This window comes from Gopherus evgoodei, chromosome 1 (genome assembly GCF_007399415.2).
Source record: "Gopherus evgoodei ecotype Sinaloan lineage chromosome 1, rGopEvg1_v1.p, whole genome shotgun sequence".
NCBI lineage: Eukaryota > Metazoa > Chordata > Testudines > Testudinidae > Gopherus > Gopherus evgoodei.
Genome location: NC_044322.1, coordinates 46,215,695 through 46,230,204, shown reverse-complemented (window position 1 = coordinate 46,230,204; position 14,510 = coordinate 46,215,695). Strand labels below are relative to the sequence as shown.

The 14,510-nt window shown below is 43.9% G+C and overlaps 1 protein-coding gene across 7 annotated transcripts in view; it reads left to right on the top strand.

Moving 5' to 3' along the window:
- Window positions 1-14,510, top strand: part of LOC115651939 (probable tRNA methyltransferase 9B) — a 69,888-nt gene that overhangs the window by 41,301 nt on the left and 14,077 nt on the right. For all 7 annotated transcript variants that reach the window (XM_030563294.1, XM_030563302.1, XM_030563275.1 and 4 more), the window contains one exon: window positions 517-690. In XM_030563294.1, coding sequence (XP_030419154.1) covers window positions 517-690 — 174 coding nt within the window. The remainder of the gene's footprint in view (window positions 1-516; window positions 691-14,510) is intronic.

Genomic DNA, 14,510 nt, shown 5'->3' with positions numbered 1-14,510 from the left:
TTAGCAGCATATAACAAGAAAACAATGGGTTTAACAGCTTGGTCTAATAGTGATTTAATTACTTAGCCTTCTAATTTGTCTGTTTGAATACACAGGAATAATTCAGAGCTGTACTGCTCCCATATGATGCTTTAATATAGTATTTTTGGTCTCTTACAAGCGGAAGTGCAATAGTGTCATTAACATAAATATTATTGATTCTGTATGCCATGAGAAAGCCAAGATAAATGCTCTTTAGCAAACTCATCTCATCACTTAACGTTACACAGCAAAGAGCCCACTGTTTGACAGATAGGAACAGTCTGTGCTCATTGTGCTAAAATGATCTCAAGACACAATAAATTCCTCTATAATGTCATCCTGGTTTGTTTGTTTGTTTTGTTTTTTAAGTGGGCAGAGAATTTCAAATTATTGAGGTCAGACCCTGGCACATTTCTTTGCTCATGTCAGGAGTACATTCTCTCACATACAGAAACTGAATGATACTCTTTTCTCCTCCTTATTTTGCTACTTCAGGCTGTGGAAATGGCAAATACCTTCATATCAATTCTCAAACCTATAAGCTGGGCTGTGATTACTGCTTCCCTTTGGTGGAGTCAGCACGAAATGATGGCCATGAAGTAATGGTGTGTCATAGTCTGTGCCTGCCATATCGGAATGAGTGTTTTGATGCTGTCTTATCTATTGCTGGTAAGTTTTGTACATTGGCAATTTCTGTTGGCCAAAATTTCAAAGGATAATCATGTTTGGAGTTTCTAGGCTGGCTTCACAATCTCTGCCAAGTATTTTGGCAGAGGGCAAGGCAAGATTTGGGTAGACCAAGGAAATTTTGCACTAATCTAGTTACATCACTACAAACCCCTCCCCACTTTGCCAGTGCAAAAGGGAGCTTGCTGTGTTTTTAGTAACTTGATAGGGTAGGTTACACTTGTACACACACTGCCTACACCAGTGATTTGCAAAAACCCAAATATAGACCAGGTCCTATTTGGGCTTTTCCCAGTGGTACAAATGTAAAATGATGAACACCTGCCTGCAGGAAAATATGATGAAAAGCCACATAAGAGCCAGCAAAGGAGTCTCTGGTAAAACAGATTTATGTGGCGAGGAGTAGACTGGGCCCTGAGTTGCAGGGCCAGCATTCATTCAACCTCAGTAGTGAGAGGTGCTGCCACTCTACTGTACGGGGAGACTTTGGCAAACCAGTAAAGTGCCTAAAACCACTATGGCTTATTGTTAAAGGCGGCCTAGTCAGCAAGCTGTAAATTGGCCATTCAGCAATCTCAGCTTGACCAAGGCAGGAGGGGAGGGGGTTTTGGGTGCCACAGCAAGGGCAGCTTGACCCCACGTCCTTCCTGATAAGAACTGTGTTGAAGTTGCTGATACGTGCAGGACAGATGTGCCTCAGAAATGTCTATTGGGGTCTCAAAGCTGCAGACTCTGGAAAAACCCACACATGGTTAATCAATAATCAGAAGGAGCCTTTTGCTTGCCCATTGGAACTGCTTGCTTAACAAGTTTTCTTTAAGGGACATGTCATTCTGTTACTAATGTATAAATAAGGGGGAAAAGTTTGAGATAGTTGGACTCTTTGGACTCTCCCTCTGGATACATCTTGCGATCCCCACCAGCAGACAGAAGATTTGGCCACCTGAAGCCTGCCGCAGTTTCACTTGAGAGCCACACTCAGCTTTGGTAATTATCAAGGGTTGGGGGTGTTTTACTAATCTTGTTGTGGATGTGTGTAAGTGCTTGAGACTAGTAAAGTTTAGCTTTAAGTGAAAACACTTGTGTTGTCCTGTTTGTCAGCCATCTATCGGTCGGACGGGTGCGTCTCCCCTGATTTCCTGACACCTCCTCGTGTAGAGTAAAAGTTACCAAGAGCTTTGAGTTGAAAGAACCCCAGGTAACACTACTAGCAAATGAAGGCTTGAGACCCAAAACTTACCATTTTTTTCTTGTTGTTGAACTCTTAAGATTGCTGGCACAGCTTGGTAGGGAGGCAGGGGCAGAGGTATCTTGCTTTTTGGTTTGTGAGAAGGTGGAAGCCTTATCTTTTGGACATGTGGAAACCCCATATTTGTACATTCAGATCAGGTAATTACAAACTGAAGTGTATGTTTCTATATGCAGGAAGATGCACATGATAAGGGAACCCATTGGAGAGATGGCACTGATGGCTTTGTACACTTATACAGGGTTTTGGGTGTAGTTGTGGTAAAAGTGTGAATAACTGAGGCTAGGTCATTGTCTGCCAGATGAGACTGAGATGGTAGAAAGCATTACTTGCAGGTGCGGCTATGTAAGCTCTTAGAATCGGCAAGTTATCCAAGAGTACTCCTAGACTACAGACTGAATTGACCAATTGTTGGTGCGTACCTTCATCAACAGGTGACTTCATGGCTGCAAACTCTTCTGAGTGCTTTCCTCTGCCTGCTAGTATAATCTGTTTTACTCAGGTTCAGCATCAGTCAGCTGTTAATGCACTAGGGCATCTTGGTGGTGGTAGTGTGGCCGTATGTGATAACGTATAATATTGCCAACTCATGGTTCATTTTTTTTATCATGCATCTCATGATATTTGAAGTTTTTTATTTTTTTTAAAACACAAGTTCTTGGAGTAATAGGATTATGTGAGAATCTCAGCTTCTGGTCGTAATTTTTTTTTTTTAAATGAAGCTTCTGGCCCACATGGTTGCTGAGAAAAGCTTAAAAATGTGCACTTCAAAGGATCAAAAACCAAAAGACAAATAAAAAGAACTCCAGACATCTTACTTAAATCTCATGATTTCTAAGCCAGTCTCATGGGTTTTGGATCTGACTCAATTTATTTACTGTGAGCGATGGGTTTTGGCAATCCTGCAGACAGCCCCTCCCCCCATCTGAGTCCTGTTTGTCCCCACATAATCTTCTGAAGACAGATACACACCAGAGGTGATAGTAAACATTTGCAGGATATTGTCTAGCAACAGGAATAAGGTCCTTCAGCAATGCTCAGGCCAAGACTAGACTAGAAACTTTTGCCAGCATAGCAATGTTGATTAGAAGTAACTTCATGATTTTTTGGCCACATTTTTATGCCAATAAAAGCCCTAATGTAGATGCAGGTAGACTGGCATAAAAGTGTTTTTGCCACTATAGCTTATTTGGTCAGGGAACTGGTATAAACTATACCAGAAAAAGCACTTTTTGATCAGTACAAGCTGCATCTGCATTTGGAGGGTTTTGCAGTAAAGCTACACTAGCAAAACTTAGAAGCATAAATAGATCTAGATTCCTTTCAAATGCTTAACTCCTAACAGATAAATCTTCCACAGCTCTTTGCCTGCATTTGGAAAGGTATCCTGTACGTTTTCTTAGTTTACTCATAACACAATTTTACTCCAGTTTAAATATCGCTCACTGACAAAAACCAGCCCCTTTATCACAGTCACATATACTGATGGGGTTTTTTTTGTGATTGTATGCATCATAGTGCCAACCCTGTCCCATTGAAATCATATAGAGGTTAGCCATTGACTTGAGTGACACATGGGCACCAATCCTACTATCTCCTCTTCTGTTAGGGAATTAATACTGTCTGAATGCACTTGGCATATCTGTAGCTCTTTCAAAATGGCTTTATCTCTATCCTAGTGAGATCATGCTCTTTATGAACATAAGAATGGCCACACTGGGCCATTGTGATATACCCCAGGGTACAATCTGGACTGCTGAATAGCTGTGTCCTGTCAGTTCTCCAGTCTGGGGTGCCTTTTACACTGCTTCACTGTGAAAGCAAACACTTCTGGCCTTGCTCACACACAGCTTCTAACATGTAAATTACTCCCAGCTATACTGCAAGAGTGATTCAGCTAGCCATTTCAGATAAGAGTGACACCAGCAAATTCTTAGTCCTAGACTTCTCCCCAGAAATGTGCATCCTATACTGTTCATCTCCTTCCTTCTGTGCAGTACAAGCTCATAAAGTATGTCATCTCAACATGGTTTGTGCATAGTATTTTCTATTGTTATCTTAAATCTTCTTAGTGTATGTGCAACATGCCTCATTCATCACAGAATTTGGTCCACTGGTTGGCTCATTAGTTTCCCTGGCTTGAGATGGGTACTGATGGGGAGTTGGACACGAATGCTGATCCATCCCCCCCATTGGGAAACTTCATTTCAGATAACACTTTAATCCAAATACACTCTGGTTTAGATAAAACAATAAAACAAGTTTAACTTCAGAAAAGTAGATTTTAAGTGATTACAAGTAATCAGGCATAGAAGTCAGAATTGGTTACAAAGAAATAAAAGGTAAAATGCAAAATAATGCCTAACTTATCAAGCTAAGTGAATTCAAAGCAAAGATTTTTTTCTAATCACATGTTTATAGCTGTCCGACTGGATCCTGTTGGCCAGTACCCCTCCCCCAGTTTAATGATGCTCCTTAGTAGAGATGAGGGGAGAGAGGTAATTTGTGTCCTCTCTTCTCCTTTTATGGCATTTCTGTTCTTTGAGAATTCTCTCCAGCTGGAGTTCAGGTGACAGCAGGTCTCTTTGCCAAGTAAATTTCTTATAGACTCTAGGACTGGAAGGGACCTCGAGAGGTCATCGAGTCCAGTCCCCTGCCCTCATGGCAGGACCAAATACTGTCTAGACCATCCCTGATAGACTTTTATCTAACCTACTCTTAAATATCTCCAGCGATGGAGATTCCACAACTTCCCTAGGCAATCTATTCCAGTGTTTGACTACCCTGACAGTTAGGAACTTTTTCCTAATGTCCAGCCTAAATCTCCCTTGCTGCAGTTTAAGCCCATTGCTTCTTGTTCTATCATTGGAGGCTAAGGTGAACAAGTTTTCTCCCTCCTCCTGATGACACCCTTTTAGATACCTGAAAACTGCTATCATGTCCCCTCTCAGTCTTCTCTTTTCCAAACTAAACAAACCCAATTCCTTCAGCCTTCCTTCATAAGTCATGTTCTCAAGACCTTTAATCATTCTTGTTGCTCTTCTCTGGACCCTCTCCAATTTCTCCACATCTTTCTTGAAATGCGGTGCCCAGAACTCGACACAATACTCCAGTTGAGGCCTAACCAGCGCAGAGTAAAGCGGAAGAATGACTTCTCGTGTCTTGTTTACAAGACACCCTTCTTCCTGCGAAAGAACGGCTGCTTCACCAGGTGATAATCCATTTGATTATGCTCACACCTGGCAGAGGCGTCGTTTTGTTTATTGTCTCTGAGGAACTGTTTTGTGCCTGCTTTTCTAAACTTGGAGCATGTCTCAGTAAAGTCATACAGTAGAATCTTATTATTTTACATACAACGTTGCCACCAGGGGTGAAAGTAACTTAAAGGACTTGCCGGTACTTCAGAGTCCTGAGGAGGGTGTGGCCTCCACCAGAAGAGGTGGAGCCTTTAAATCCCCAGGCCCTTTAAATCAGGATTTAAGGGGCCTGGGGCTAGGGCTGTGGTAGCAGCAGCTGGGAGCCACAAGCCCTTTAAATCACCCCCTGAGCTTCCAGCTGCAGAGATGGCTGGGAGCCCTGGGGTTCAGGGGCAATTTAAAGGACCGGGGCTCTAGCTGCTGCTACCGCAGCAGAGCCCTAGGTCCTTTAAATTTCCGACGGAGCCCCAGGGCTCCAGCAGCAGGGCCTGGGGCTTCAGCTGCTCCCACCCTCCAGGGCCCTTTAAATCATCTCCTGCTGCTGGAGCCCTGGGGTGCAGCAGGGCTCCAGTGGTTATTTAAAGGGCCCAGGGTGGTAGAGGCAGTGGGAGCTCCGAACCCTTTCAATAGCCACCAGAGCACTGCTGCCGCTACCCCAGAGCTCTGGCAGGCTCCGGGGGTTATTTAAAGGGCCCAGGCCCTTTAAATTGTCCCCGGAGCCCTGGGGTAGCAGTAGTGGGACTCCAGTGTTTTATAGGGCCCGGGGAGGTAACGGCAGCAGGAGTCCTGGGCCCTTTAAATCGCCACCTGAGCCCCTCAGCCGCTACTCCAGGGCTCTGGCGGCAATTTAAAGGGCCCTGGGCTCCAGCCCTTTAAATTGCTGCCTCAGGAAGCCGGTCCACCCCGGTATGGCGCACCAGCACTTGCGGCAGGGGTGACAGGTTTGTAGAAATTTTGGTAGTGCCCAGAACCTGCCCCTGCCCAAACTCTGCCCCCCCAAACTCCACCCCCCACCTGCCCAAGGCTCTGGGAGGGAGTTTGGGTGGGGGAGGAGGTCTGAGGTGCAGGCCCTGGGCTGGGGCAGAGGACTGGGGTGCAGGAGGGGTGCAGGGTACAGTCTCTGGGAGGGAGTTTGGGGATGGGAGGGAGTGTGGAAGGAGGGGTGCAGGTTCTGGGAGGGAGTTTGGGGATAAGAGGGGGTGTGGAGGGAGGGGGTACAGGGGTGAAGGATGTGGGGTGAGGCTGGGAGTGGATTTGGGGTGTGGCTGGGGATGAGGGGTTTGGGGTGTGGGAGGGGACTCAGGGCTGAGGCAGAGGGTTAGGGTGCAGGGGGATGAGGGCTCTGGCTGGGGCTGAAGATGAGGAGTTTGGGGTATTGGAGAGGCTCAGGGCTAGGACAGAGGTTTGGGATGCGGGGAGATAAGGGCTCTGGCTGGGGGTGTGGGCTCTGGGGTGGAGCAGGGCTGGGGATGAGTTTGGGGTGCAGGCAGGCTGCCCTGGGACTAGAGCCACAGAGAAGGACTCCGCTCAGCCCTCTCTCTGCTGGCAGCAGCGAACTCTGGGGTAGGTACCCTCTTCTCCCCCGCGGCAGCACACTCACCCCCCCACTGTTACTGCACATGCTCCCAGGGCCCCTCTCAGGGCCAGGAATCCCCCACGCCTTCCCAGTGGTGGGTGCCATGCCGGGGGAGGGGCTGCCATCACATGTGCGCCTCCTCCCCTACTGCTGCCCTTCACTGTAGCCTCACTGGGGCTGCCCCCTGCCCAGCATGGGACAAGAGCAGTGACTGCAGGCAGGGGGGCAGCTTTACTGGTAGAGGGTCCCACCGGAACATGAAAGGGTCCGATGGGGAAGGGCAGCCTGCCCTTGCAGTTGTGGAGGAGGTTCACTAGGACTCGTGGCGGCAGTTAATGCAGGCAGGCAGCATGGAGCTGCAGGGGATGGGGAGAGACAAACGCTCTACTCTGCGACCCAAGGAGGTACATGGGGGCAGCAAAGGGGGGCTGGGGCACACTCCGGGGAAGCGCAGGGGTGCGGCAGATGGGGCCAGAGGGGAGACCCATCCCCGAACATTCGTGGAGCCAGGCCCCTGGACCCTCAATATTGCTGGAGCCAGGAGGAAGAGTCAGAGAGGGAGAGAATGCTCCATTTTCTTGCCGGTAGCTACTGCACTGTTTCTTACTGGGCCTCCGTACCGGCTTACTTTCACCTCTGGTTTCCACTCATATTTTACCAGGATAATAATGTTCAGCACATTGATACATATTTCAAATGATACCTCACAAGGCATACTTTGTACAAAATCCATTATAGTCTTGTAAAAGTGGTGAACATAGAGGTACAGTCTGTCACAACCATCTAACCTGTTATCTTGTCTTCCGAAAGTGGCCAATGTCAGGTGCTTCAGAGGGAGTGAACAGAACAGGCAATCATTGATTGATCCATCCCATTGGCCACTCCCAGCTTCTGGCAGTCAGAGGCTAGGGACTTCCAGAGCATGAGGTGCATCCTTGACCATATTGACTATTAGCCAGTGATGGATCTGCCCTCCATGAACTTATCAAATCCTTTTTTGAAGCCAGTTATACTTTTGGCCTTTACTGCACCCCATGACAATGAGTTCCACAGGTTGACTATGCATTATGTGAAGTACTTCCTTACGTTAGTTTTAAACATGCTGCCTTTTAATTTTATTGAGTGACCCATGGTTCTTGTCTTTTGTGAAGCAGTAAATAACAGTTTCATTCGCTTTCTCCACACCATTCATGATTGTATAGACCTCTGTCATAGTCCACCTCAGTCATCTGTTTTCCAAACTGAAAAGTCCCTATTTTTTTACTCTCTCCTCATAGGGGAGCTGTTCTGTACCTCTAATCATTTTTGTTGTCCTTCTCTGTACCTCTTCCAATTCTAATATATATTTTTTGTGATGGGTGACCAGAATAGCACACAGTATTCAAGGTGTGGGTATACAATGGATATATATTTTGATGAAATCTTGTTAAACTCTCCTATGTATTGACTACTTGAGATGGGGGCAGTGGTGAGACCAAGCTTTTTCTTTTAATTAAGATATGCCATTTCTTTCCTTTGTATGTAAAGGCAAAGCCATCATATGCTGCTTCTCTCTCTCTCTCTCAGCCAGATACGCTGTTAATTTGGTAATAAATAGAAATTACTTTTGCTATCCGATCAGTTCTCTTGTCCCACTAGGAGGAAAGAAGCTGCTGGAATGAATAGCAAAGGGCTTTCCTTAAAGTTAATGCCATTATTTGAAAGATAACTTCAGTTTAATGTCATGTTTTTGTCAGTACAGCAAACTAAACATAGAGGGCCAGATCCTGAACTGGTGTAAGTCTACGTAGTCTCACTGAAATCAATGGAGCTATGCCAATTTGCACCAGCTGAAGACTTGGCCCAGTGTTACTAGGAAGACTCTTCTGTCCATGCTGCTTTTTTAGTTGGAGAAAGTTTTAACACTCTCTTAGCAGAAGTGGAAAGATCTGAATGTGTGAAATGAGAATAATTAGCCCCTCTTTGACAGTGAAATCAGAAGAGTATCAGTTGTGACTCACTGGGGATGTTATCTTGCAAGCCATGACACTTCACTGTATGGAAAAGATTTTTAGAAAAGGGATCACTTTTATAAAGGGCAAAATTCTTCTCTCAGATCCGCATTGCAAATACCTGTTGCCTAAAAAACCCTTGTAAAATGTGTTAGTTGTCAATACTACAATATAGAAATCTGTGCCGAGAAGTTCTGCATTAATGGAATTCCATTCTGACGTTATCACAATGAAGAATTTTTAAAAGCACTCTACTGAAGTTGAAAGGCCTAAAATTAGCTCCGCTAGCTGTGTGTGCACATCATGTTCTCTCCTTTGCTCTAGTTGTCTATTCTGTATTTGTGAGCTTTAGAGAACAGGATTCTTTCATCACTCTGCCTCTTCACAACCAGGAAGAAGGCATGCAAGTTCTAAACAAAGTGCAGTATGCCACTTCTTGTTTCATGTGCTTGTGTTTGTGCTCATACAGAGATCTGCTGCCCTGTTGGGTGGTTGTAAGACTTCCAAGGGAGAGACCTCAGCTGTCGTTGCAGCGCAGGTGGCAATGGCAGTTTAAAAACTGCAAAATTATTTAAATTACTGTGTATATTATAATATAGGTTAAATGTTATTTCTTTCAATAAACCTTTTAATGCCTTCAGTGTTCCCTATGGCTTTCATGGGGATTCTTGCCTGAAGGGCAAGATTCTGATCCCAGTTACGTTAGTGTAAATCCATAACTAACTCCAGTAATTAATGCCAGATTTAAACCCGTATAACTAGGACCCTACCAAATTCACAATCCATTTTGGTCAATTTCATAGTCATAGGATTTTAAAAAATCATAAATTTCATGATTTTAGCTATTTACATCTGAAATTTCATGGTGTTGGAATTGTAGGGGTCCTGTCTTCAGAGCTGGTTGTAACTCTGTTGAACTTGTACGTTCTAGTGTCCCTGGCACTGACAAATCTTTGAAAAGAGGCAAGTTGTAAGGGATTTATGAAGCAAACTGTAAGTTTACTTCTAGTGGATATTACACAGGCAGCTCTGCCTGGTGCATTCTAGAAAGCTTGACCATGATATTAACTAGAATTGCTGCCTCCTCCTTCCTCTAGGAACTTACATCAATGAGGAACAACCCTATCTCTAAGGTTCCCTATTCTGTTACAAGTAAGCGCATTGTAAAAGAGGTGTGAGCCCAGAATCAGGTCTTGTGTTTTTCCATGTTTCCATTGGACTGTCAGTGGCCTGTTAAGCTTTTTTCAATTTAATTTTTCATTTTAGATTGTAATTGGTCATTGGGGGTCTTATTACTGCTGTCATGTTGACAATATATCTTTGTTTCAAATCTTAGTCACATGCACTTAACAATCTGTTACCTGGTTACTAGGGCTTGGCCATCTGTTCCATGTCATTAAGCTAAGTGACAGCTTGTTACTGACTGAGCAACTTGTAAATATGACGGTTGTCCTCCAATCGCTCACTGCGCAGAACACCACAACTGTGGCTTTGGAATAAGGAAAAAGTTTTCAGGTTTAAACAACCTTCACAAGATTTCTTCTCAAGTTCATAGTGTCAGTCTAGAAGCTCTAAGGAAGCCACAGCACAGAATTTTCATGGTATAACTCAATAAAATCACTGCCCTGCTGCATAAGGCACTAAAACAGCTCTAGTCTTTACTTGGGCAAAACTCCCATTGACATCGATAGGAGCTTTGTTTGAGAAAATGTGACTCTGGAGTAGGTTATGCTAACTGTAAGGAGAGGTAGAGGCAAACCAAGACAAGGGATGATTTTAAATTTTTTGAACTTTATAAGGGAAAACCCCAAAAGTTGTACCAGGAACATAAATAATATAGAATATTTCCAAAGACTTACTGCTTAATGTGGTTGAATATTTGGCTCTGTGCAGGGGCGGGCTCCAGGCCCCAGCACGCCAAGTGCATGCTTAGGGTGGCAAGCCGCGGGGGCGGCAGGCAGGCTGCCTCTGGCAGCTTGCCTGCAGAGGATCTGTTGGTCCTGCAACTTCGGTGGACCTCCTACTGAAGCCACGGGACCAGCGGACCCTCCGCAGGCAAACCGCCGGAGGCAGCCTGCCTGCCGTGCTTGGGGCGGCAAAATCCCTATAGCCGCCCCTCGGTGTGTGTGTGCGTGCGTGTGTGTGTGCGTGCGTGTGTGTGAGTGTTTTCTCCCTATGTGCTGTCCCAGCTCTGTGCAGACAGTTGGCACAGCAGACCTCGAGCGAACCGTCCAATGACCAAAGACCTGTTAAGGTACGAAGGCACCCAGTCAGATTTATTGTTGATAAAGCACGGTAATCGCACCTGGCAGACTCTATGAAGGTACTAAGACATGTATGCTCATGACAACGGACGCAGCTCCCTCAGTGGCAGGACTTTCAGCTGCCCCCTAGGCTGGCTGAAGATACTACCTCTGAGATGCATCTTTATACCCCGATAAAAGCAAGTTAGGTACTGTCCTCCTGACCTTATCTTCTAGGAGGGGTCAGTGTGTTCCTGTTATCCTCGGGGAATGTTTTTGTACCATTCTTGATATCAGGACGTTCTGGTACCACTTGATATCGGGATGTGTTAGCGTGAGTACTCAGGTACTTTGCACTTCTTAGGAATGTGTATTTCTGCAATATCAGCCCTGTTCTTGCCAGATTCCGTGAGCAGGTCCTGCCTCATACCAGGCCTCTGATACAAGGGCTTATGTCTCAGACTCTCTTCCTACTACTCTTATAATAATAAACTACTACAGCTTACCAACACATTAACTATTGTGAGCATGTACATGCTGTGCAATTAGTACCAAATGTATTATTATTAATGAGAGATCATTGCAGAGAAGAATCAGCTTTTCCTTTCTTTAGCAGTAAATCCAACTGTCCTGTTCTTTTGCTTCTCTTGGGTTTGAAGTGCTCCTTAGATTCGATGTTCTGTGGCTGTACCTTTTTTCACTGCGTTTATCCACAAATGGGTTTCTTCACCTAGTGGGCCCTCGCTTCTCCATTTAGGCACCTTTGAACTGTTTTCCATCAATATATGTTGAGAACAGTCATTCTCTCTGTTCATATACTTGAGATCCTTTGTGAATGGGCTTCTTGTTTCCTGCTTCCAGGATCTGTTTTCATCTAACAGACCTTTGTGATCAATTATCTTCATCAGCAATTTTATTTCCTTTCAGTTATTTCCCCTTAATACTCTCTTTCTGGTACAGCTATAGATTTTATTTCCCTCTACTTCCCTTCTCTAAAAGTGTCTGCTAACATACCCAGGTATATTTTTGTTTCTGCTTCTCCCGGCCTGAAACCTTTTCCTATTTTCCTTCTTTCCTCCTCCTCACTTCCTAGTCCCCTACTTTTATTCTCCTGTTCTTCTTTTTTCTTTTTAATCACCTCCCCTCCTACCCAGGATCTGGTTCATCCACCAGCTCACATCTCAATTCCTCTTCTTCTTCCCTAGCAGTTTTTTGTTGTTTTTTGGTCCAGCTGCCTGCCTCTGGTGGATTCCAAGCCCCCATCTCAGCTCAAGCTGCCCTTTCATTGGCTGTTTCTCATCCCAGGACAGTATTCTCTGCTGCTGCATCACAGGTGCTAGTGCCAGGGTGAGGGTTACTATGAAAGGACTGCAGGGTTGCACCCTGTATGGAGAGTGTCGTGAATAACATCAGAGCTCTTCCCTTCCTCACCTTCTGCTCCATTTAAAATCCCAGCCCCGTCCTTGGGCCTACCAGTGAGCAACTCAAATTGCTCTCCAGTAGCCCTCTCATCCAACTAGATAGAGCAACACTGAAAGGGAGCCACAGCTGTCTGTGTTTAACTATTTACGCTAAACAATGTGTTCCACCTTGTATTTAGTTGTGACACTCTGAGTACATGTCCCAGACTTGAGGAAGAGCTCTGTGTAAGCTCAAAAGCATGTCTCTCTCACCAACAGAAGTTTGTCCAATAAAAGAAATTACTTCACCCTCCTTGTCTTTCTAATAGACTGTCTCAGTGAGTGTCATTCAGGGCTCATACTTAGCAATAAGCTCTCCTTGTTAAAGAAAAGCAGTTTAATAAGAAGAAAGGACCAAAGGAAGAGAAGTGTATGTTTGTAATAGATTTACCATTTGAATCTACCAGTTGCCTCAATGGGACCAGTCCTGCAGACCTGACTGAGGCAAAATTTCAGTTGATCTCAGTGTAAATTTAGGATGACTAAAGATTATGGGATCAAACCAGTGTAAATTCTTTGAGGATAGAATTAAGTAAAGAGAGAGATAAGAGGCTCAAAGAGGATTCTCTCCCCCACCCCCCTTGCTTTTTTTTAAACCCAAGTTGCTGATATTTTACAGTGGTTACCCTACCTCCCTGTGACCAGTCTTTTGCTGATGCTGACTTCACCTCTTTAGAATTGCACTTAACTTTAACCACAGAGTAATCTCTCTGTAGCCAATGTAGCCAGATTCTTAAAGCTAGTCACATGAGTAAGTACCTTGCTGAGTCAGGGCCTTAATAAACCGACAGTTTATAATTATAATTGTTTTATATTAAGGTTCCATCCACGTATGTTAAGTGCTGTCCACAAATATAGGAAAAATCTAAGGTGGCAGGAATTTCACCCTCTAAGAAATTTGTAAATGGGTATGTTGTGGGGAAAGAAGTAGTTCTTGGGAAAATAATGAAATTTAGCTAGTAAACGCTCTGCAGTAAGTTATTGGCATTTTAGTTTTATTATTTTTCTCTCACATTCTTTTAATACCATCATAAGGAGGAGAATAAAATTGCATTTTATTTGGAATCATACATACTGTATCTATTCCACGTATTCCTATTACTGGAACTGTCAAAGATAAAGTGACATCTAAAGTATATATACAGTCTATAAAAAAGAAAAGGCTCTGAGATAGTGATCTCTGATCCTTGAATACTTTTCAAATGCCCAAGAGATTTAACTTTAGTATAAAAAATTGACAAAGTAATTTTTGAATACACCATTTTCCTTGCAGTTTAACAAGGTTTAAATTGAATTACTGACCTAAAATACTCATTTTGAAAATTACCTCTTAAAAAAAAAATCAAAGTTGTGGATGTTTTCAGTTTTGTTCTTTGAAGACAGCTGAATGGCAAAAAAGTGTATCTTACATTGTCTGCCTTTTCTAAATAATCCCGATTAGTCACAGTATTAAATTAACAGAAGTAGCAATTAATTATATTTTTATGAAGCGAAGAAGAGGAGAATCTTTGAGATGCTGTTCTCTCCCTCCCCCCTTCATTTCATATCAGAATTACATTACGTATTTTTCAGATGTGGGAAATATTTTAGTCTTCAATTTAAATGAAAGTGCTGGGAATGAACAGTACCCAGTACAAAATTAATTTGGAATGACTTTTAGATCTGCTGGGAAGAGTTGACACCTGGCTGAAATTAAAAGGAAATTTAGAACAACTGTTAGTCTGCAAAGTAAGGTGCTGATCCTGCAAACAGTTGTGTTAAGCAGACCCCTGTCAATTAAGTTTCTCTTTGGCCATAGACATGTTACAATATACCCTACTTCAATGGGACTCCTCAGCGGTGCAGGTGTCCACACAAGTGCAGCTGTTCACAGGAACAGAACCTAAGTCAGGACAGAATACCTTGATCCCAAGATGACCATAACCAGAAAGTTAGGAAACTTTAGCTCACCCAAATCAAATGTTATAGCCTGAATCCACAAAGATACTTAGGTGCTTAAATCCCAGCTTCACAGTAATCCACAAAACTCTTGTTCAGCTGCTGTCTAACCCCATAGATGTCTAAACTCACTTAGTGCCTAAAGCAT